Below are 24,968 nucleotides of genomic sequence, written 5' to 3'. Positions count from 1 at the left end.
ACATGGGAGTAGTATCAATCTTCTCAATCTAACGCTCGTCAATAAAGTGAATGAATGTATTTCCCAAAAGTCAAACATATGACTTAAGCAGAATGAGTAGGACTAACAAAACTAAAACAAAACAATGTATAGGCTCATACAAAGTAATCCCTCTCCATCATCACTTATAACCAAGCGCTTCCTTCTGTTGCTGAGAAATGAAGTCAATGCAGAAGTTTCAAAATCTGCAGTTCCTCGAAAATATACAATTTTAGTTTTACAAATAGCAGCATATTCTATACTCTACCCAGTTTCACTTCCCGTATATGGTCCTCAAAGGGTTACTCTGTTCATCAATGTTTTGAGTAATATTGTCTTTTAGCTATAGGTAATTGATTGTGAACTATGTGGGGTAACTTTGGGTGAACTGTTCCTTTAACAACACAAACCAAATCTTGTGCCGCTGTGGGAGTTGCTCCTGATTCTGCAGAATAAAGAATGGATTCAGCACAGAGATTTTATTTCAAAATAATTTATTTGCATATAATTGGAATGAAGACAGGTTGATACATCTGTGATGGCACTGGTCAGTTTCCATATAGAAACATTCAGTCTATACAGAAACCACTCTTTCAAACCTGGACAAAATGGATAAATATATTAGTAAATAAATATATTAGTGACATGTCACTATATTGAAATGTTCTATTATATATAAAATACAACACTATTTCATTTCTGGTTTTTTTGTTTGTTCTCTTTTTGTATACAAAGTATCCAAAATATACTGACATATCTCCTAACGTTCTGGAGGGATTTAGTAGAAAAGGCAGTTTCAGCTCATTATTCTTGCAAAACATAACAAAACAAACACATAAACAACACAAAGAGAAAGATCTTGAACAGGATGAAATCACATCAGATATTCTGCGGCATCATTTTTGATATGCTTATGGTTCGGGGCTTGTTTTAAATGAATATTTAAAAGATTTATGTTGTTTATTTCTTTCAAATGAGAGAATCTGCTCAAGTCAAAGTGCTGCTTGTAATTCAGTCATTTCCATCTCTGTCTCGCAGGCTGTTTGCGCACCAATAATAACAGACAAGGAAACCCTGATACTTTAACTGGAGGACGCTGCGCTGATACATACACAGTGAGGTATTAGTACAAGGGACTGCAGTTGAAAATTCTGCATGATTGTCCAAAATATTGATTCCAAAATGATTTACAATTCTGCCATGTTCTCTCTTGTCATAGAAAGCACATTTCATTCTGAGATTTAAGGAAAGGGCTGAAGCAGGAAGAAGTCACAACACACACTGTGTCGTAAGTTCACTGTGTTCAAGATTTTGCCTCTTTGGTACGACAGGTAAGAGCTTAGTGTGTTGGGAGGCTCCTGATTGAGGATTATGAACATTTTGAGTGAATAAGGCACATATGAGGCTTCAGTAAGTGCTACTGGTTACATTGCAAAACCCATGAGCTCGGTGTCTGCTGTTAAACTGTCTCTGAAGTCTGACAGCTGAGAAAAATCTGTTCACATTTTCACTGAGCCTTTAAGGGAAAGTCCACGCTATAACAGAATTCCTATACCTCTGATTATTTAGCCCAGTGAAGAAGTCTGGGGTTAAACCCAAAATAACAGAGCCATCTTTGACTTGCATCTACAACATTGAATTTTTGCCGGAGTGGTCTATATAAGAAGAGAGGGAATTGTAGGCAACAGAGATTTCTAAGTTTTGATAGATAGTTAAAAAAATATGAAACTATTTACCTGAATTAAAACTTTGTATTTATTTTTTAAATGCTGTATTTGATTTCTGATTTAAGGTGGATCTTCCTTCAAAGCCGCAAATGCAGGGATTGGCAATGCACATTTACCACGACAAAGGATCTTTTACCAATGCGGGTATCATTACTACAGAAGCCCTGAGACGCAAGGGAGGAAAACAAATGGTGGTGATGCATTTTCCAAGTCTGATGTAAATACAGAGAGAACAGAGAGAAACGCAAATGATTTAAGAGGCGCTGGATTATTTACACAATATGATCATATGTGTATTATTAAAAAAATTTAAACAGCACACTTGGCACCTTTCCAAATTCCTTTAAAAAACGTTTTCATCTGTGAAACAGGATTATTAGAGCAAGTGTTGTTGTAATATTCATTTTTGGCTGATTATCCTTATTATCAATCCTTATGCATTATTCTTAAATCATAAACATAGGAGAGAAAACTATTTATATCAGACTTAGAAAATGGATCAGCAGAAATGTTTTCTCTCGGGCCTCTCAGGGCTGCCGTACTGTATTGTAACTAAGAGGAATTCTTCCCATTTTTCCAGTGTTTGATTGTTCCTGAGACATTTCTCAGGCTCTACCCATTACAGTTTGAAATCATGGGGAAAAGCACGGCGAGCTTTTATTAAACTGGTGCTACGGCAACAGACTGAGATTATGCTTGGGACTGTAAGGTCTTCCGTGCATGGCTTTACTCCAGTTATATGGTTAAATAGTCTCTATCTCTTCTCAATGGCTGCAATGCAGAACATTCTTCTAGAGCTTCAGTTGCTAGAATAACAACCTTTATGGAGGATAACAACATTGTGATGAATTAGGGGTTAAAGGATTAGAGGCCTGTTCACTCTGCACTGATCAGTTGGTTTAACGGCCAGAGAAATGACGAGAACAAGACAATAGCTTGTAATGACGACGACATAATTCAGTCAAACCGGTTCATTTTGAAAGGTAAAAAAAAAAAATTACAGACTACAAAAAAAAAAGATCCAAAACACAAACAAACATGTTGAAAACAGCTGCCATTATTGAAAGAATGAAAACAAGGCCCATGCAAGGCTCAGCTACCTCAGTGAATGCTCGTTGTTTGAGGGGCTGAGCATCAACCTTTCTCTCCATGTTGGACAGGTCAGACTGCCAAGAGGAAAACCTTTTGTTGAGTTTATGGGAGCTACATGGTTGTGACAACAAAAATAATAATCACTACAGCAGTACCTTTAAAGACCCCTTGTGTGAGGCATGTTAAGAAATCTGAGCTGAGGTAGGCTGGAGAGAAAAGCTTCTCTCAGCTGAGACTGGACTCAGCGAAGGAAGACGAAGATCACGCGAGTGAAAGATAGTACCTCTAAGATAAATCAAGTTATTATTGCAATAGAGTGAGCGATGCAGAGATGGAGTCTCACTTCACGAGGGCTCAACACCCTAAGCAAGGATCATTCGTTGCTAAGGAGCATGGGAACTTGTGATATCATGTCAAAAATGAATGTTCTTCCTATATCACTGATGAGAAGAAACACGGAAAAACACTTTTCCCCCTTTGTGGTGTAGGAGTCGTTTCCCCAGCAGCTCCCACACTTTTAAATCATTCAATGTATCTGTCTAGCATTATTCAACATTTTGAGCATGATTTACTCACAATCATTTCAACCCAACTCAGCCAAAAGAGCATTTCAGCGTGTGAGCTTTGAATCCTGGGGGAAGCTGGGGACTCGTCTGAACAAAGGCATTGCTGGTGGAATTATGTGGAAGACATGAGAGCGATAACCAATGAGAAGCTTGTCCATTCTGGCTCCTGTGTAGCAGCGTGATAATGGGGGATGCAACAAGTTCTCACACACCAGACTCCTCTTCTGATCCTGTGGGCACAAAAGCTCAGGTCATCTTCAAAATAAGACAAACTAACAAAGAAGACAAAGAAAATATTATGCTGAAAGGATCATTCAAGTTTTTTAAGGGCTTATGTTTGTATTTTCTCCATCATTCCTGTTGGTAATAAAATGAAACTTCACCCCCAAAATGATCATTTGTATATCAATTACTCCCCCCTTATTACCTTGAAGAAAACTCAAACAAAGAATTGAAAAAGATGGAGAAAAGTCTTGATCATTCATCTTCATCAACAGCAAAATGATATCAAAACATCCGTTTACAAACTCTCACACAACTCGTGCAGTATCATGCAGTCGTATCTTCACTACTTCCCTAACAACCTTACGATTTAAAACACTTCAGCATTAACAGTCTCACGCTTGTGCAGGCGTGCTAATGGTCCGAACAAGAACTGCCTATGTGGAAGTGTTTTGAATAGTAAGGTTTTATCAAACATTCATACGTTGAATTCATCAAGACTTTTCTCTGTTTTCAGATTCTTCCTTCACCGAGGTGGTATGCAAGAAAAACTACGTTCTCTTCACGAATTCAAGACAAGGTGAGTTATTGATGGACAAATGATTATTTTGGGGGTGGAGTATTCTTCAAAGTCCAAAGCGCTGGTCATGTTATTGAAGATGAAACAAGAAACAAGTGAGACACCCACCCTGATTGTGGTGTAATGTTTGGCAGTACAAACAAATGTCTGTGTTGCGGTCAGCAGCAGGGCCGTGGTGGAACCTGCAGGGAGGCCTGTCCATAGAGGTTCCAGGACCCAAGAGCTGGGGCTCTGAGCGGGCCTGCTGCACCCGCTTTTGCCACACAACATGGGCCCCGGCATAGCACGGCCAGTCCTCCATACCTCCAGAGTCCAGAATGAGAGGCACGGGGAGCAATGCGGGGTGCAGCTCAGGAGGAGAGCAGCAGAAGCCCGGGCCCTGACCGTAGTGGATGTGGATGCTCCGGTCATCCTGCAGATCTAGGCTCTGGTGGAAGCGAACTGAGGGGCCATCGAGCACGCAGCCACCCACTCGCCCAAGAGGAGCGGGAGGGTGTCCGTGTCCCTGGTGGCAGCAGTGGGGCTGAAGCTGTAAAGGGATTGGGGACACCAGGACTGGAGGTCCTGTAGGGCTGCTGGGGACATTGTCCTGACACTCTGCCCCAGGACTGGGCCGGTCTGTGGGCTCTGGCTTTGGACACTGGCAGGGACTGTGCTTAGGAGGGCACACAGGCGAGTCTTTGTCCAGAACAAGAGCAGCAGGAGCAGCCGCAGCAGCGGCCCCCTGCTCCTCGTCCGAGCCTCTGCTCGGGCCCTGACTGTGCTCCCCCTCCTCATAGTGGTGGTGTCTGTGGCGGTGGTAGTGGATGTGGCTGAACACAGTCTGTGGCTGCTCTTCGGGGCAGCCCGCCTTGTTCACCACAGAATCCAGAGACCTGGGCCGGGCCTGGGCACCTGCCTCCAGGCTGTTCCTGCGGGGGGCGCGCCCAGGACCTGGCCCATAATACACAAACGGATCATAGTCACTGCTCAGAGAGCTACGGAAGGTGGACCAGCTGCCATAAACCCCCTGCAGGGACACGTCAGTACAGTTGAGGACTGAGTCGCTGGAGGAGCCATGGCATGGCCCCGAGCTGGAGTCACTCGCTGGTCCATCAGCTAAGTATCCGCTGCGTTCTGTGTGGTAGCTGCCACCCGAGCAGCTGCCGTCATCCTGCCGGCTGTGGACCGGCGCTCCGCGGGGCTGTTGTGTAGCAGAGGCGGTGTGGTGCAGTCTGGAGCTGGATGCACTGCGCTGGGCCGGGCAGGATGAGCGATAGTTGTGGCAGGGCCGACGAGGGGTGTAGTGGTGGGTGGAAGTCCTGCAGTTACCTCCGATCCTGTGGGGCCTCCCCGGACCCTCCGAAGAAAGGTGGTACCCACAGGCGGTGGCAAGCGGCCTGCTGGTGAGGAAACGTAGTGTTTGGGCGTCCACGGGAGAAGAGCCAGTGTAGTGGCCCAGAGAGGGGTAAGGTCCAGAGGGTCCACGAGGATAGTGGGGCCTCATAGAGAAGGGGATGGCGTGCTGGGGGAAGGGGTGGTTGTGTGGATTGCTGTAAGGCTGAGGGTGCAGGAAACCCTGGCTTTGCTCTGGATTCTGCTGCAGTCTGTTCCTCTGGGGCTGCCGCTCTGTCCCTGTGGACCACAGCAGCAGTTAGAATATACAGAGTACTGCAGGAGAATAGTAACATCTATACAGCACATATCATTTCAGATTCAAATTTGGGATCAGAACTCAGAGATGCGTATGGCTGGTTTAACATGCCTGAGTTGCTAAGAGTACAATTGTACATCTATTATTATTATTATCCAAATTCAAAATGTAGAATTTCAAATTCACTAAAATGTTTTTATTGTTAGCATTGCAAATGACTGAATGCAAAAGAGAGCAACAGGTTTCCAGAAGGTTAAAAGAAAAAACATTGTCCTAATTTTGAGAAGTCTTCATGGCTTTTGAAAACTAAACTTGAGATGAAAGAAAGAGAAACAAAATTCTGGTGATCCATTTTCTAAGTCTAACATTATTAGTTTACGACTTAAACAAGTTAAACAAGTAAGTAACTGTTTTAATTGATCTGTTAAAACATTTGTGCAAGTGCAAGAGGCTGAAGCACCACTACCACATGTTCTAAATAGCACTAAAAGTATTCATGTTTCCTTCCAGGTTAGTGTTCAGTTCTCCCTGCACTCTGAACACAAGGTACATACAAACCTTTCCCCCACCTGTTTTCCCTGAGAACAATTTAGATCTGACTTAGAAAATGGATCACCAGAATTGTTTTTTTGTTCACACTTGCCTCTCAGGGCGTCCGTACTATGTTGATATATTGAAGTAGAAGAAAAAATAGAATTCCTGAAGTTTAAAATCTTCCAGTCTAATCGGCACTTTCTTTAAATGTGCCTTTTCCTCACCCATGATGTTGTGCATGCACAGAGGACAGGTGCGGTGCTGCAGCAGCCAGGGGTCGACGCACTCTTTGTGGAACTCATGAGCACAGGAGATGATCCTCAGATGCTGGGATAAAAGTGAGACAGAGGTAGATATGAGGATAAATAGCTGACAAGACAGTTCAATCTACAGATACAGAATGTTCCTTGCTCTCTCTCGTCTTACCTGCCCGTCCAGGAAGTCCTCAAGGCAGATGGCACAGACGGGGCTCGAGTTGGAGCTGCTGGCTGACCCCCAGGCCGCGCGTTGGCGCTGAGAGCCCGAGCAGCCCTGCGAGCTGTAGGCTTTGGTCTCCAATCGACTAATCGCCCGCATGGTCTGCTGATGGACAGAGTCCTGCACACACGAGAAGCCAGGGTTTAAAAAAACCTTTAAAAGATTGATCCACTGACACCGCTGTGTCTGCGAGCTTTACAGTTTTGCCAATGTTGTTGCTTTCACTCACCCAGGTCCTGTTGGACTTGCACTTGTAGCGGAAAGCGAAGATTAGGACGATGGACAGAATAGCTAGGACGATGGTGAGCAGGATACCCACATCGTAGTGTGGCTTAAAAGGGAGAAGAAGATGGGAAAAGAGCAAACATATTGAAATGATTTCATAGGCTACTCTAAAATATCTTACACTTAATATTAAGTACTTAAAGAAACAAGAACATCCTGTAAGAAATCTAAAGCACAGCAGCAATATGCAGATGTCTATGCCCATGGATCCCACCCTCTCCTCTCTACACTGATGGTGCAACATCCAGTCCTCATCAACACATTCAACATGATGAACTTTCACACAACTTCCTTCTGGGGTTCCTCTTCTCCCAGCCAGAGGCAGGAAAGTCAGAGAGATGTGTGTCAGTGTTTCAGGGCTTACCCATCTGGGCGGCTCCACCAGGATATCAATACGAACTTTGGCCTCCTCGTTCTTGTTGACCAAACCCATCAACTCCTCGGCATGCTCCGCCTCCACCAGCACGACTGGACGGGGAAGGGAGTCTGTGTCTCGCAGCTGTGTGTGTGTGTGTGTGTGTGTGTGTGTGAAGGACGTGAAGACAGAAATATGAGTGTGACATTTCTCTGTTGGTTTTACATCTTACATACTTTATAGATGAATGCAGCTGTAGCTGTGGCTGCACACTCACCTCCGCAGCAGCATTGGCATCATCACTGACATCAAAGATTACAGCCTGAGCTCCTTTGTCCAATGCCATGCGAGCCTGAAGGAGACAACACGGGGGGGACGACAGTTACAAACTAAACTTACAGACAGAGAGGACATCTTTAAGTTTAGATTCATATACTCGTGTGATGTGCAAAAAGGACAAAAAGGACATCACACCTAAAGAGAGACACAACAGGCCTTTTTGAGAGTTTGGGCTATTTTGCTTCCATAGCATGTCTTCTTTCAGACGAGTGGAAATAATTATTAACTAATTTGTCTATTTGCATCTAGATTTATGTGAAATACAGTGTTTTTTTTAATGTTTGTTAAATAAGTTGTTTTATTTCTCAGAAGACAGATATACAACATTCCCTCTTGTAGACTGTAACATGTCAACAAAAAGAAACAAGAGTTTTGAACCAATATTCAGATTTATGTTCTGGAAGTGTATGTAAACTAGCACGTATTTAATAAGATAATGCTTAATTGGCATATTTAAACATAACATTTAATACAAAACATTTACAAAGATTTACTGTAAGTAATCAACTGGGAAAGATTCATAGTGATATCTATTAGTTATTCATCTGCAGTGTCTCCCCTCAGCAGTTCATTGCATGTGCTAACCCAGCACTAGGTGGCAGTCAGACACTGAGCCTCAGGCGTCCCAACACAGACCAAAGTAAAGCTCCTCCCACTTTTCCACCTGACTCTGAAAGCCACACGCTGACTAAAAAGTGTGTGAGCATGAATCTGAAGGCCAAAGCACAAATCTGCTGCCTGATCTGAACCTTTTTCTAACGGCAAAAGAAATAGTGCAGGATTATTTGACTGAAAATAAAAGATGTTATAATAAATGAAAGGAAACGGGTGGGGGCAATATACTCACATGCAAATAGAGACATGTTTTATTCAAACTACACCCTGTAAGTGTATTATGTGATTTAACAGTGGAGGATTTTAAAGCTAAAAGCATTTCTGAAATATTTTAAATCTGTACTGTTATTTCCACTTGCCATATGTCTCGATTTATTGCATCTTACCTATTTAACCAATGTTTAAACTGATGGAATACATGTGTTGGGACCATTTAGTAGTTAGGCTTAGGTTAGTTAGTTTTTAGGGTCTTTAGTTTGTTGAAGGTGCGTTGTAGGTTGTAAATGTTACCGTGTAATACATGCACTTTTACAAATCAAGATGTGTAAGTAAAGATATATTTTAAATCTGTTTAATGTCTCTATTCTCAAGCTTCAGATGGCTCATCAGGGTGTCCCCATTCACATATCTTCATTATGTTTTATGAATGTACTTGTATTTAAATGTTTGTGAATAAAACTGAAACTGAAAGTGAAGAGAGCTGAGGAGATATCTTTCCCCGTAGGTTCATTACACGTGTATATAAGCATATTGATTAGCCACTTTAAAGCATCCTATGTAACCTGTGACGAGTAGAGTCTCTGGCTCAGTGGTTAGCAGACTAACTCAATAATCTCAGTAACATTGTAATATACAGTATATCAAGACTTTGCTAACATTAGCCACCACGAGCTACAGTACTGGTCGTATCAGACAATTAAAGTGTACACAAATGCCCAGCTGTGCATTTTATTGCCCATGAGTTCAACATTTCATGAGTAAAACACTTCCTTCCACAATATTTATATTTGAATGTTTATCACCATGGAATGGAATGGTGTGTGTGTGTGTGTGTGTGTGTGTGTGTGTGTGTGTGTGTGTGAGCGCTAGAACAGAAATCACTGTTTAGCGTAGTGTTTGGTGATTAGGTGTTTAAACTTGTGTTGTTGGCAGATGCCGGGCGCTTGAGAGCATGTGATGCGGTATTGATGAAAAGGCTGCTATTTGTTTTCTCACTGGCTTCAGGCGATGCTCGCTCAAAGCCTCTCTGGGCTTTTTTTTAGTGCACAATGATAAAACAATTACAAACAACATTCAGAGTAACCTAAAACACAGCAGCCCTGATAAACAAGACAACGTCAGGTCAACCCAGCGCCTGTCAGTAGCACACACACACACACACACACACACACACACACACACACACACACACACACACACACACACACACACACACACACACACACACACACACACACACACACACACAGACGTTCACAAAGACATTCAGGTAAAAGCATCACTCAGATGATCCATTAATCAAGTTATAATAAGAAACGTATTTAAGGGAGTGGCTTCATCGAACTCTTCAAAAAGAGAACTTCAACGCATGACAAGGAAGAAACCAACGTTTACTTTGCAGACACAGAATGTCAAAAGTGCTGCACTTATTACCCCTCAAAGGGTATTGCTGATTAGGGATGCCATGATATTAGGGGTGGGAATCACCAGAGGCTCCACGATACCATATTATCACGATACGAACGCAAACATTTTGCGATATGATGAATATCACGATAAAATATATATTGCGATATATTGTTATTTATTTAAAAACATTCAGAAGAATTTCAATTGTGCAGTGTGACTCCAACTTTGTTTTGACTTCCTGCCAGTCCCGCTGACTTTACCCATGACCTCACCACAGAAAAACTCCATCAAGTGGATTTAAAGAGTAATTATTAACAAAGTGTTTTTATTTGTATTTGCAACGTTAATAGTTTATATAATTAAAGATAAATAATTGTATCTATACAATATTGCCACACAAAATACCGCAATGCTATGCTGTATTGATTCCCCCACGCCGAGACAATATTGGATTTTATAGTGATAGCAAAGAAAACTCACAATAAATTGATAGAAAATATCCTCACATGAGTGACTTGAAAACGCTCCTATCATGGTAGAGAAGTGAAAAAATACACTATCATCGAGAGAACAGACTCAACTTGATTTTCACTAAGTGTCCTATCTGTGATGCAATGAAGATATGTCTTTCTTAACTAAATGTGATGTTAAGTGTTTTAGTGGCGATTTAAAAAGGTTTAAGCATATTTTGATGATTATCGGGATAATATCGTGAATCGCAATTATTTTGACGAGAATAGCTGTGACAGGACATTTTCACATCGTCCTAAGCCTTTTGCAGATGTATGAGGTAAAAGCACTGTGTGCACTAAATGTGCATGTACAGTAGCGTGCATGCAGTGTGTTTTTATGCACAATGTAGCTGAGAGTTAACAACATGGTGACGCTGGTGGTGGCCATAGTACTGACGGTCAGAAAGAGGTCAAATACATGTTCTCTTTGATCTGGCTTCCAGCTCTGGTGCAGCAGCCTTTCCCCTGTTTCATCAGCACGCTAATTGTAGTACGTGCATGGGCCTAAAACGGGTGCGGTCACATTTAAAAGAAAAAGAAAAAGCTGGCTTTTTGACATGTGGGAATTTGCTTTACCTGGGGTTTAAAAGTTGCCCAACACGGCACTGAGCCCATACGTCCTCTAATCGTGGTAATAAACGCAGGGAAGCCTTGTGGTCCAACACACACACACACACGCACACACACGCACACACACGCACGCACACACACGCACACACACGCACACACACGCAGTTTCAAATAGTCTCCTACAGTTCAAGAAAATATCGTAATGCATTTCTCAAATGACTGCTGCTGTGCTCTTATTATATCTCTGCATTAGCAGTAGTGAGCCACAGACCCGGAAGAGGCCTGAGAGATCTCATTACATGATTAATAGAAGATACTATTTTAAAACTTTAATGAAAAGCCGTGACGCTAACAAGACAAGTTCAAATGAACTGCAAGCACGAGGGTTTCAACATCTCCAGGTCTGTTATGGACGGAACTGATACAGACACAGCTGTGGTCGGGTAAACACCCATCCTCATGAGGTGCAACGTGACACATGTGATTCAACACTATTTGGCATTCGAGTAAACATTAACGATTCACAATCGCAGTGTCGGAAATGCCTGTGGTTTACAGAGGTATACAGCGAAGACGTCATCATTGAAAACCTAACAAACAACGTTTTTTTGACGGGTATCGCGTGTTTTGTAACACAGTGTAATTATTTGAGGCGAGGCAGGCGAGGATGAGCAGCAGGTAGTGGAGAGCTGTCACCAACATAAACACATCTGAAGGCACAGAGCCAGGGAGAGGTACTGTGAGGTCACAGACAATCACTTGCAGTCTTACCGGAGTTTCTTACTTTCAGATAATAACGGAAATGTAACTACAACTTAAAAGCGTATCATCCGGTCGTATTACTGAGCTCGCCTGCGGGCTTTTTCACAAGACATTTTGAGGACAACCACATGTACTTATGTGCGACAGTGACATTTTTAGATCACATGAAAAATCACAGGATTTGCTACCATGGTGTTTAATAAACGTCCTCCATATGATTTCTTTGTTTACACTGCTCGTGCACAAGTTCATAGATACTAAATACTTGATTATACTTCTTGTAACTGTATTGTCTGAGATACATTGTCTTATCATACTATATTTAATCTTTTGGGCGCATGGGTTTTAATATAATGAAATAAATAAATAAATAAAATGAAGAAAAAAGTCCCATGAGCCAACAGACTGAATAAAGCGTTATTTATTTATGGTCTTTTATAGGAGTCTGTGCTTCAAATGGTCCAAATGTGTTAATAACAACACACAGTGTGAAAGTATGAACAATAAAGGACCCTGAAACTGAAACACATGGAATTCAGCCATCATTCATTTGATCATCTACACTTGTGCTGTTGTTACTGTGTCATATCAAAATGTATATCTGTGTCTTAAAGGCACTATGTGTAGAATTTGAACATTTCCACTTTTGTATGTAATTTCCCAGTAGTTTAGAAAGTACACTCTAGCTTTGTCTCAACTATACTCCTTTTATATAATACCTACAACACACAGGAAATAAATGTAGTTTATCATTTCATACAAAAAGGAAACTAATACATATGCGACGGACGCCAATCAAACTGCAACAATGAGTGCCATTGCCAAGTAAACTTAAAACATTTTTATTTATTTATTCAAAAGCATTGAATACTAATGGTGACAAAATGTCTTGTTTTTTTAAAAAAGGCCTTTTCTACAGCGCAGCTTTAAATTGTAACACCTACTGAAGCTGACGGGAGCGAATGATTCACACAAACAAACCAATCCAGAATCTGTGTCCCACCTTACAGCGAGCATGGTTGGCTTACGGCACTTTTAACCGCAGCTCATCTTGCATAAATAGCAGTTTGAGCCAGTGATCTGCTCTCCAGCATCGGGTGGCCTGCTCGGGGCCAGCCAGCGCTGTTTGTTTACATCCCTGGCGAAGTGCGGTCTGTGAGCCAGGCCTGGCATCACAGTGTGTTCTCAACGGGGGCAGAAACAAACTACTCTGATGTCTTTATTTCTCTTAAGGGACGTGCCAAGGTTTTTCCGTCGCCTGACAAGATGGCTGTGCCTGTTAACGTCTCAGTGTTTGTCATGGGTTAATGTGGTGCGGATGGCAGAGGGCGAATCCCCTTCATCTGCAGCCATGTTCCAACGTCACGGAGAGAAAAGGGAGAGGGCAAAAATGTGAATATTACACAGACGCACGTAGACACATTCAGTCTTGCCATGGAGAAACATCTGCTATATTAGTTGAACATCTATGATTACAGCACTATATTCAGAGTCCAAGCGTGACCCAGTAGCTTCATAACCTTTGGCTTTTGACAGCAGATTTGATTTAAATCTGTGTATTAAAAGGGGAGTAAATACTTTAAAATCATCTGCAGCCATGCGCACAAAGAAACAACATGTCAGTAAGTTATTATTCTCATATTGAGCCATCTCTTTTTGTTCATATACCAGCAAAGAATCTGCCAATAGAGTGAGATAGTTTGACTTGTTCTGGAGGTGGCAAGCATAAACCTTGTTTCAGGAATTTTCTAGAAATTAGTTCCTGCAAAAAACAAGACAGAACATGCAGGACAGAGCAGTAGTAAAAAGGTCATTTAATTATTGAAGAGTAACGTAACATTATTTATTTACAAGCCCTTCTTCCCTTTTCTTTTCTTTTGAATTTCTACTGTGCTTTATTGTCTTATATGGAATCAATGATTGTGTGTATGTTTATGGACTTTCAAGGTGAGAGGCGGGAGGGGATGAGTGGGAGGTGAGGAAGGTGCTTGTTGAAGAAAAGAGAAATGGAAGCAAAAGCATTGCTTCCATCGTAACATTGTATCACTTGCATCTGTCCTTCAAATGTTTTACTCTTTTGTTTTTAAACTATGACACCATGACTCTGTTAGGACAGGCATTTTGTATCAGTGCAAACAGAAAGTAAGACATTCCAATCTCAACCTAAGATAATTAGTGAGCATGGTTGTGAAAATCTCTGTTACTGTTAATCACAGTCCATAACCCACTGCCATGAAGCTGCTGATGTTGCACTTCCTCAGTCTCTGATAACCCTTCCTGCCACCAGACTCTATTTAACTCAATCTAACGTCTCTTTTCCCAGCGTGACTATCCACATCGTTCGGTGCATGAGTAAATTATACCATGGAATAATATGTGTGGGAATAAGGAGTGAGAGTGAAGGAGGCACAGGGAGGGAGGGAGGCGAGCAGGCTGTGGTGCTGCTGCATTATAGTGTCTAATGACAGAGTACAGAGCTCTGGGCCTACAGGTCTGAGGCCGGCTCTCTGCTCTGTCATTTCTCCTGACTGGAACCATTACTGAGACACTGGGACACGCCGCACAGCTATATGAGGAGCAGACGGGGCCAGGGCTGCCGGTGATAATAAGAGGGGGGGGGGGCATTCAAAACAGGTGCAGTCTGAGGTGATGTTATGGACATTGTGTTTAACTGGGGATCCAATTTAATGTAAAGTATTACTCCACTCTGCAATATGTCATTTTCTGCCACAAAACAATAACAAAATATGGAGTTTGGTGACGTCATGAAGTAGCGTGGGATCATGGGAGTTGTTGTCTTCACCACCATTGTCGTCATTGCTTCTCACAAATTAACCTCAGGTCTCCTCCTCTCAAAAACAAACTGACCTGCCGATTAAAACCGGTAAAAACACTTTGAAGTTAAAAACCTGTGTTTCGGGGTTCCAGCCAAGCTGCCTCTAACGTTTGCTCAGCTTGTTTCTCTGATAATTTATGATCCAGACGTCCGATGACTAAACATCCTTCACCATGTTCAGTCTGCGAACCATGAATGTCTGTGTGAAATGTAATGGTGATTCACTGACTCAATATCTCAAAGTTATTGAGATATTTGGAGCAAAGTGGAGGACCGACGAACAGAGAGACAGATAGATACAGTAGATATCCATACAGCCCTCTGATAGCACCGTTAATATAAATCATCAAAAACAAACATGAGCACATCAGCTGCTTTTATGTGTTCATTTATGAATTTAAACGTGTAAGCAGCTCACTCTACTAGTGCATGTTGAACTGATGACTGTGGTTTTTGATCTCATCATTTTAACCTGATGAAAGTTCTCTTCTAACACTTAAATTCATTTGTGGACTGGAGATATTACTTTTACTTGTAAGTGATGTAGATTATCGAATGTTGTGCAAAGGAACACTTTCAACTCTGGCGCTAAGTAGGTTGTCAAAATAACATTCTTTTTTATTGTGTTTTTGAAAATGTCTAATTTTAAGACAATTAATCTTGTAAGAACACACGATATCAGATAAGAGCCAGGGAAGTTGACCACATTCCTTTTACTCCTATTTTCTTCTTTCCTTGTACACTTGCATAAATGTTGAAATAGTTTGGTTAAATGACCACATTATCAAAAATAACCACACAGCTTTGCTTTAAATATTGTTTACCTAGCTTTGATGCTGCGTATTTAAGTCTAATTGTGTGTGAATAATTGCTGTATGTGTGTGATTGCCGGGTGCTCTGCCACTGGCTGAGCGGGAGTTGAGGAGGGAAGGGTGTGGCTCTGCTGGATATCCATTACTCACAGGGGCACTTTGATGTGGGGCCGCAGGGGGGGGTAATGTATGAAGAGGAGGGGGCGGGCGGGCATGTCAGGGCAGGTGAGCAGATTCTACACTCTCAGGAAAAGTATTGAGCCGAGGGGGTGGGCCTGAATCGCCTGAATCGCACGCACGCACGCACGCGCACACACACACACACACACACACACACACACACACACACACACACACACACACACACACACAACCTGGGCTTGGCCACCCTTCTCGTGCAGAGGAGAGAGACTGGAAAAAGTGTTGAACCTGATCTGCCTGTCTGGAGGTAAGAGAGGTCATTGGGAGAACTCACAGTATTGAAGCTCAGCCCACCCTCCCTCTTTCTCTCCCTGCACTTCCCTTGTCTGTTGCCCCCCTCTCGTTAGCAGGCCCTGGCTACACTGTGACACACATTTGAAATGCAAAACAAAGGGTGACAGAGAAAGACCAATGTCATCTGATACACTATCGCTCGCTAAACACATCCTCGAAACATCAAAGCGCCTGCAGCCTGGGGGGGCAGAAGAGACTGATGTGGCTGCCAGTGACAGTCGTGATGATGGAGTCCAGAGGCCATGACTCCCTCACACACACGCCACAAGGTGACCTCCCATTTCACTCTTTTAAACCCAACCAGCCCCATGCCCGGGCACTGAGAGGGTTAACAGCCAGTAAACATGTCAAGAAAAAGGAAAAAGCAAACAAATCTTTGTGTCTAGAAGCCTCGATAACAGAGAAGCTGAGCTGCTCCTTAAAGGAATAGTTCAACATTTTGGGAAATAAGCTTATTCGCTTTTCTTGATGAATGTAATTTAAAAAAGATTCATATCTGTGTGCTTACATATATATATATATATATATATATATATATATATATATAATATGAGGCTAGAGCCAGGAAATGGTTAGCTTAGCTTCGCATGGAGGCTGGAAACAGTTGAATCAGTTGATGTGGATCCAGTTTCTCTCATGTCTTAATGGCTTAAGAATAGGTAAATATTTCCTTTCTCAGATTTCAGTTTTGACAGAAACAAGAGATTTATTTTTGTTGTTGTCAGGATCAAGTTTTTGATCAAGTGAAATGTTTTCCGCCACCCTTTTACACAGAGGAAAAAAAAAGTGAACCTGGAAAAACATTTTCCCTCACCTGTTCTTGAGTCATAAACACAGCAGAGAAAACAACAATCACCTGACTGATTTTCTCACTGGCCTCTCAGGGCTTCCGTATCGACGTGTTAAAAAGTGAAAGAACAAAACATGGTGGACCAGCACCTCTAAAGCGTAAAGTGTAAAAACTACATTATGTTTTTGCCATTTACAGTTCAACGGCTGGCTGACTGCTCCACTGAACAATCTCTATGGAAAACTAAAGCTATGTAAGCATCTGAAATCCTTTCAAAATTAATTACAGCTGTAACTATCAAGATGTGCTTTAATCATAGCAGCACTTGACAGTAATACATATAATTAAGTAAACCACCTGAGTTACATGGCATGGGAAGAGATGTAAAGAGTCAGATCTCTGGATGCACGGGAACACAAACATGCCAAACCCCACCTCTGACGCTTTCTTCACTTCTCCAAACATCTAGAGGGCCTTTTCTTTTCTTTTCTTAAAAAACCTCAGCTGTGAAAGCTCCCACATGAGAAAGTGCCCGATCCCACAGAGGAGCCACTATCTCTTTATTGTTTGTATTGCACAATAATCCTCCTTTGAGTGGAAAAAGACACCCTTTTTGTAGGCTTGGTATTGGTATGTTGCTACATTCCTACAGCAGTGATGAGAGTAAGACAGAGCAGGGAGAGAAAGTGTCCCGTTTAATTTCTCTCAGTTTGTGGCCGGGGCATGGCAGAGGAGTTTTCTCACTGACGGGCGGCAACATAGAGACTGAGGGGAAGCCAATTAGAGGGCCTTTCCCGGCCTTTTAAGAGGCAGATAATGTTCTTGTTTTCATAAAGCATCCTGTTATTTAATCAGGCCTGTAAGTGAGAGCCTGACAACCCTCATACAGTGGGAGCAGCCTCCCTCCTCTCCTTCCCTCCCATCATTCCTGCTCTGAGCCCTCCATCTCATTCAACAGCTCTTGTAAGCCTCCAGGAATTCATTCTTGGAACAGGCCGTGCATTAAGCCGTGTCTTTCTGCAGAGCAAACACACACACACACACACACACACACACACACACACACACACACACACACACACACAGCTAGCACAGTGACAATTGAACACGCACGTTGTCTGTAAATGAGGTAAACCTAGAAACAGATTAAGTTTGAAATATTCACCACTTTGCTTGATTTCACAAATACTGTGGAACAATAGAAGTCAATGTGTTGATTGTTTATGAAAACAAGATCTACCTACATGCAGTGAAAACACACATTTTATAACAGATTTAGCTTTTATTTTCTGAAAAACATGTAAATCATTTATTGGCAGTGGTGGCGGAAGTATTCGGGGCCTTTACTTAAGTATAAGTAGCGATACCACAGCGTAGACATATTCCGTTACAAGTAAGTAGTTTCATATATTACTTGTAAGCAGAAGGTTGTCACTGCTTGAGGTGGAGCTTTTCAACACTTTGATATATTGTTGGCTAGTTTAACACTGTATCATGTTTCTAATTCCATAAGAGGTTTTGAATTAAAATTCCCAACGTGCAGTGTTGTGACTAATAGCTGTCAATTAAACTTGGCGTGAAAGGTATGAGGCATCCCTACAGAAATGTAGTGGAGTATAAAATATTGTCAAATGGAAATACTCAAGTGAAGTACAAATAGCTCAACACTACGTGCAATTTAAACTACTTACAACTGCAACCACTTACATTGTCGTTACGTTCCAACGCTGTTTATAGATATTATTTGAAGTTCTTGAAGAGGCTAGGTGTATGATTGGGCTCAGAGTCACTTCATCGTGTATATATTTCTGCTACATTTTGGTAAAAAGACTATGGCCATGCTGTGAGGTGCTTCAAGATGATATAGTATGATATAGTTTGTCCTGATGTTGGCGCTAAAAGAAAGTTCACCAAAGTGATTACAATTCATCCTGAGGGGGATGAATCTCTGTACTAAATTTCATTGCAATCCATATAATAGTTGGTGTCACTGAAGATCAGGGAACCATGGATGTCTGTAAAAACAAAATCTCGAATCATGATTTCTTTGCCCCCTAAACCTGCAGGTAGGTGCAGTTTGCCCCATCTGAAGCATTACAATGGTCGTGATAACAACTAATAACAGTCACTACGACAGACAGGCTAAATATTGTAACCTACCCTGTGGGACTTCAAACATATTCACAACATTAGGATTTAATATCAAAGCACTTTAAGAATGTTATCTGGCCTCTAAATGATTTTCTCATGAAATGTGGGTCAATTAAAAAAATTACAAATATTTTGAATAACCACACTGATAGCCAGTAGGCAATCGCCCCGTGCAAATCTGTGTCTAAATAGTGTCATTGTATCCTAGTGAATTACATACTGTAGAGCTTTGCTGTTTGCCCTGTGAATCTGTTTTGTCAAACCCCTGTTAAAAGCCAAAGCGGGGGGGGGGGGGGGGGCACTTGGCACTAACCTACCTGAGTCAGAGTTAAACAGGTTCATACTCCAGAGGAGAAACAAGAACTCACTCCCTTCGCCTAAGGACTAACAAGAGCTGTTTGCCGGTTTGCTCTAACTCTGGGAGATGCTTGGTGCTCGCTTGCTTGCCTGGGGAAGTAGTTATTGGTAACACAAACCTGTCTACTTTTCACTTCACTTTCAGCAGCAGCGTGCCCTTGCCCAAGCCTGAGGGTAGCCAGAAAAAAATAGAGAGAGTAAAAGAGGCAGTGACGAGAGAAAGAAAGGAAGAAAGCAAGAAAGAGAAGACGGGGAGAAAGTGAGACAGTGGAGAGACATGGGGAGATGTCTTTTTTTACGGGAATGTTTCACTTAATCTCATAAAGGCAGCGTGAAAACCTCCATCTGTTTGCTGAGCAGTTCAAAAGAGACTCCACATGCCTCCGCTTGCTGCTATATAAAAACAACATTCTAATGCAGATCTTAAAGAGGGCCAGCGGCTCAGCCTGCACAATGAGAACTGGGATGTGCCAGACGCACCGATGGAGGATGGGAGGGTGGAAAGAGAATTAGGTAGGCAAACAGGGGGGGAATGTGTGCAGCACAGAGGGACTGGAGGCAACAAAAAGGGAGCAGAAAGACGTGAAAGAGTCAAATCAAAGCAACACATTTTCCTGTCAACAGTCCTGTTTGTGACCTGACCTTGAAGCACGAGACAGGACTGGTGCGGGTCGCCCTCTGGCCTCGCCTGCCACTCCTCTGAATCAACCCATTCACCTCTCCACCTCTCCTGCTCTCTCTTCCCTTCTCCTCTCCCCTCTTCATGTTTCACCATGGGGCTTAACAGTCGCCTTTGTCATTAATAGAGGAATGTCCCTGGCTGAGAACGACATCTCGTGTTTTATCGTTAGCTCTTGAGCGAAGATTCAATTGCAGCACCTTTATATTCAGGGCCCCCACTTTTCATGCAGTCTGTAAAGACAAAACTGGGCTTCCTCCTCAATTTAAAGTAGACAAGTGTTTTGCCTTAACTTATCTTTCTGAAGTAAATGTTGACTGCACAATGTAATGCTAAATAATAATGACAACATCAGCGTTTAGATGACTTGCCTGCACTTTGCAACTCTGTGTTTGAGCTCCTGGGAAATGAAGGCTCGATTTCTTATCAAGGTAATAAAATAATCACATGTAGGCTCCGTAGTCTGAACCAAGATGGCAAACTCTTTATTGCTTCCACATTGTCAACGGCAGCTGATTACAGCTACACTCCTTTGGGTCTTAAGTTCACAACAAAAGCCCGAAACGTATTCACGGCATCACTGCTTACCAGAGGACACTTACAGTAGCTGTCCCCAGATAGTGGAACAATCAGAGTAATGCTAACTGTGGAAACTCTACCTGTTGACGGAGGTGATGAAGGTGACGAGGGAGAGTGATAAAAAACTTTCTTTTTACTAAGCTCATCAGTGGGTAACAAAACCTGTCTACTTATTAATACTACTGGGTGTGTTAGTCTGCCTTTATCAGAGCACTGAGATCTGGGTTTCTAGTTCTTTGCGATTCTTACGGTTGTTTCTTGCGTTTAGCCGTAGCCATGTTGCTAACGATATATCTAAAAGTAGATCAAAGCTACTTGTTCATATGGAAATCAATGGACCGCAAATATGTTACCCCCGTCTCTGTTCTGCAGTTTGTTTGGAAACAGATGCAGTGTATCCCGGTGCACCAACAATCATAGCACTTGTTGCCACTTTAACCTACAGTAAGCAGAGGCCCTCCGTGCTGATCAACAGATTAGTTACAAGTATAAGATAATAAATGATTCCTTTGATCCATTCAAAGGTCCGTGAGACTGCAGTAGTGTGATGCCTCTGTAGTCAGGTTTTCCTGCACACTGGTGCCTCTGTACACCTCCAGGCCTCCTCTCCCCAAAGCCAGGGCAAGACCAGGCCCGATCCCATCTGCAATGCTATTTTGACAAGCCACCCCCTCTCCCCCTAAAAAACTCCAGGGTTCAAACTGCTGGAAGATCAAAGCACTAATACTGAAGTAATAATAAGTTACTGCCCTATGAACGCCTCATTCATCGGGGAGAGGCAGTGATGTAGTACAGTTGTAACTGGAGGGCCATTAAGCTCTCATCATATGATCCTATTCGCCGTCCCCGTGTGGAAAAACATCCCCAGCTCTGCAGGCAGAGCAAGAGCCAAGAATGAACTCCTAGCAGTAATGCCAAAAATCTGAGCTGATAAGGAAGTGCACAAACATCTCTCTCTGTGTGACGAAATCTCCAACTCTGTCCAAACTCTTTGTGCATCCTACCCCAACTCACCGAGGCTGCAGCCACCATCACCCCCTCCCCCCCCCCGAGCTGAAGGTGTCTCCTAACTGGTTGGGATGGAAGCATTTTAATAACAGCAATTTGGCACAGAATGGTATCATCTATCTTTATGAGCATGACACGGCATTCTATTTTTAGTACAGCATTTTTCTTCAGTGCCGATGACAGCCTGATGAAACCCTGACCCCCGCACGCTCCCTTTGAAGTGACAAGTGAGAGATGTGCCGCCCTAATATGAACGCCTTGAGACGCAAACACTTTGCATTCTCCAATAACAGTAGCAGCCCTGCAAGAGGGTGGCGCGCTCGCCCTCAGGGAGCAGATAATCGGCCATGCGTGCAGAGGTGCTCCCATGGGCACATGCACAGTGTTTATGCATGTTTATATATGTGTGTGCACAATCACAAATACACAGTTGCCTGTAAGAGAAGATATGCTTTCCTTTCTTTTACAGGAAATACATTATCTGGCTTCATTAGCCTTTAAAATCATTATTGCCTTTAAACAAGTGTTTTATGTGTAGATTAAGTCTTTTCAAGGCTCATTAGTGTTATAATTACTGTCAAACATGTTTTGCTGGTTTAACTTAAAACGGAACTTACTGAACTCAATGTGAATATTTAGTCTGTAAAACCAACTGCCAGTTTGATGAATGTGTGATAAATTTAATTAATTTAAGGAATTAGGTTGAGTCAACAGCTGTTCAGTCAGACAGTTTCAGACAGCAAGAACTTGCAGATGCTTCTGCTGTTGAAGACACTTTCGCACGAGAGTTAACACAAAGTCGACATGCCAGGCTGCTCACACCTTGATGGATTAGAATTATAGCCATAGGGAGTGAATTTGATACTTGCCATTTTTATGAAAATATACAACTTATCTTAACAGGAATTAAAGACACACAGTAAGTTTCCATCATGTTCCATCATCCCCAAGGGGGAGCTGTAGAGTGTGAATGGAGTGCAGGGGAAAAATGTGAGGCAAAGGAAGTTAGTTATCGAATTTTGGCTGCTGATTTGGCCCATTTACCAACACTTAGTCAACAGGTGGAGCTGCAGCTCATGGAGGCAATGAAGATACTTTAAAGTTACAGTTGGTAACGGAGATAAATAAAAACACAAACAGTGAAAAACATGTACAATTAGGGAGTGATCTTTAATTTACCATATAATCATGGATTTGTACAACTCAAATCTGGCTTTATATAGTCAACCCAGTTCCCAGCGTGAAACAAATAATTCCAATTTATTGTTAACATATACTGTTATCTTCTCTTTTTTGGAAATGTCCATTGTATTGTACATCCATGCATTTAAAGTTGGGCTCTGGGTCGATTTTCTTTAGGTATGAGTGCAAACAATATGGTCTTACTCTCCAGGGGCACATGACATGTGAAATATCTTGTTCGGCATTATGTATTAATAAACCCGGAAAACATGGTTGGGATGTTCTTAGCTTTTCATAGGAAAAGTAGGACTCTGGACAAAATATTAGCCGGAACTTGTTAAGAGGGAATTATTTTGCAATCCACACATAAACACATGCAGGTGATATTCCAAAAGCTTCTATTTCGGAGAGGTACTTCCCACCGAGCGGCACTGTAGACATCTCACTGTTTGTGTATAAAAGTTTTGCGGTGATGCTGTATTCACTCAAATTGAGCTGCAGAATCAGAGAAGGCTGTGTTCGCCCAACAGTAACTAAGCAGAGCCAGAACACAGCCCATGTCTCATTGCAGTGAGGGGAGAGAAAAAGGGAAGAGCAGAAAAGTGAGAAAGGGGAGCAACAAGCTGCTAATCGCCAGTCGCTGGGAAAAAAGAGGCAGCATCTGAAAACACCACCTCTCAAAGCAAACAACACATCTTCCAGATTTTCTGTACGTGTGGGGAGGACAGGTCAATGTTTAGCTTAGCAAATCCAACTGAGGACAGGACATGCGGATGAGAGCAGCGGCCACAGCTGGGGTGTGTTACGCTGAAAATATCCCGCCAGATGCCGCAAGAGTAACGCACACACCTTTAGGCCAGAGAATTTTCTACCTATTTAAGGTGACAGGATGAGTGGAAAGAGTGCAGCAGAACCTCTTCAAATCCCTCACACCTCGTTGGTCGCAGTGATCACAGCACTGAACTGAGCTGAACGACAACAATGCTGCAGGTCAAGGTGACATCTGTTATGCTGCGACCTGCCGGCCTGTCTAATCTCTAAGTGTCATTGGGTTGTGATCCTGTAAACTTAAAGACCTGCAGTTCCAATGCTCCTGGTCACCTATAGGTTGAACTGTGTGTTATTGATTATAAAAGGTCGAGTACATCTGCATTGTTTTCCGAGGTTTTTAAATGGAAACGTTAGCAAAAAGCAGTGACATAGGTTACCAAAGTATGCTAATCAATTTAAAGTTATGAATAATGTGAATGCTAGCACTTATTGAGTCGACGTTAGCTGTGCTACGTTTGGAAATATCTGAAAGGGTTGGTTCAGAAGTGGGGAAGTATGTATACTCCCTTGTTCTGCAAGGTAAAATTACTGCTTTTGTCAATGGAGTCTGGTGGCTTGGAAGAGAGTGATATACCAGCTTCAGTTCCCCGTCAGGAAGGGCTGTCTAACTAGATAAAGCAACTGTTGAAGCGAGCAGCAGAAAAACTTATTTTAGGCACCTAAAAAATGGCCACCAAAAAAATCAGTTTAAGTGTACGCTAAATTAAGAACATTTTCACCACTTTACCTTGCCGTCAGACAGCCTTTCCAATGGGGAACTGAAGCTGTTATTTATGCCATCTTAAAAGCCATCAGACTCATTGACCATTGATTAAAAAAAGTAATTTTACCTTGTAGAACACGGGAGTTGCTGGCCTACTGCTGCCTCGAATAGAAAGTTTGTTTGTGTTATTGTGTGACTTTTGGATCCAAACTAAAGTGACGTCCACAGCAGTACTCTTCTTTAGCTTCCGTGCCCAATAGATTAGTCTTGCTTGCTTACAGCTGTGTTTGCAGCAGCCTTGGGCCAGAAAGTGTTGTTTTGTAACTGTAGGAATGCAGTGGTAAGATGCACCATCAGGGCTAAAATGTGATGGATAGATGGGTGTTAATAACCTCCCATTGGCATTATGTTGATTTAACCTCTAATTCATCTTCCACACATCTTTGTGTAGACTCAACTCGTTGCCTCAAAGGTCAAAAACATCTCACGAGGAGCTGAACCCACTTTCCTTCCCCACGGCGTGACGAGGAAACCTAATTCCATCCATCCCCTGAGATTTATCTATCCACGCTATCCTGTTCTATCTCACCTGAACAGACACATTCAACTCAATAGTTGTTTTCAAATTC

At 42.3% G+C, this 24,968-nt stretch overlaps 1 protein-coding gene across 1 annotated transcript in view; it reads right to left on the bottom strand.

Moving 5' to 3' along the window:
* Positions 1 to 501: 501 nt before the first annotated feature.
* rnf43 (ring finger protein 43) overlaps positions 502 to 24,968 on the bottom strand; it is an 87,451-nt gene continuing 62,984 nt past the window's right edge. Inside the window, exons 3-9 of the mRNA XM_029449030.1 lie at positions 7,767 to 7,841; positions 7,499 to 7,633; positions 7,079 to 7,180; positions 6,799 to 6,969; positions 6,597 to 6,699; positions 4,314 to 5,819; positions 502 to 3,633 (exon numbers count right to left, since the gene is read on the bottom strand). Coding sequence (XP_029304890.1) covers positions 3,608 to 3,633; positions 4,314 to 5,819; positions 6,597 to 6,699; positions 6,799 to 6,969; positions 7,079 to 7,180; positions 7,499 to 7,633; positions 7,767 to 7,841 — 2,118 coding nt within the window. The 3' untranslated portion in view covers positions 502 to 3,607. The remainder of the gene's footprint in view (positions 3,634 to 4,313; positions 5,820 to 6,596; positions 6,700 to 6,798; positions 6,970 to 7,078; positions 7,181 to 7,498; positions 7,634 to 7,766; positions 7,842 to 24,968) is intronic.

The sequence above is a fragment of the Cottoperca gobio genome, chromosome 14, assembly GCF_900634415.1.
Source record: "Cottoperca gobio chromosome 14, fCotGob3.1, whole genome shotgun sequence".
NCBI lineage: Eukaryota > Metazoa > Chordata > Actinopteri > Perciformes > Bovichtidae > Cottoperca > Cottoperca gobio.
This window is presented reverse-complemented; position numbering and strand designations above follow the sequence as displayed.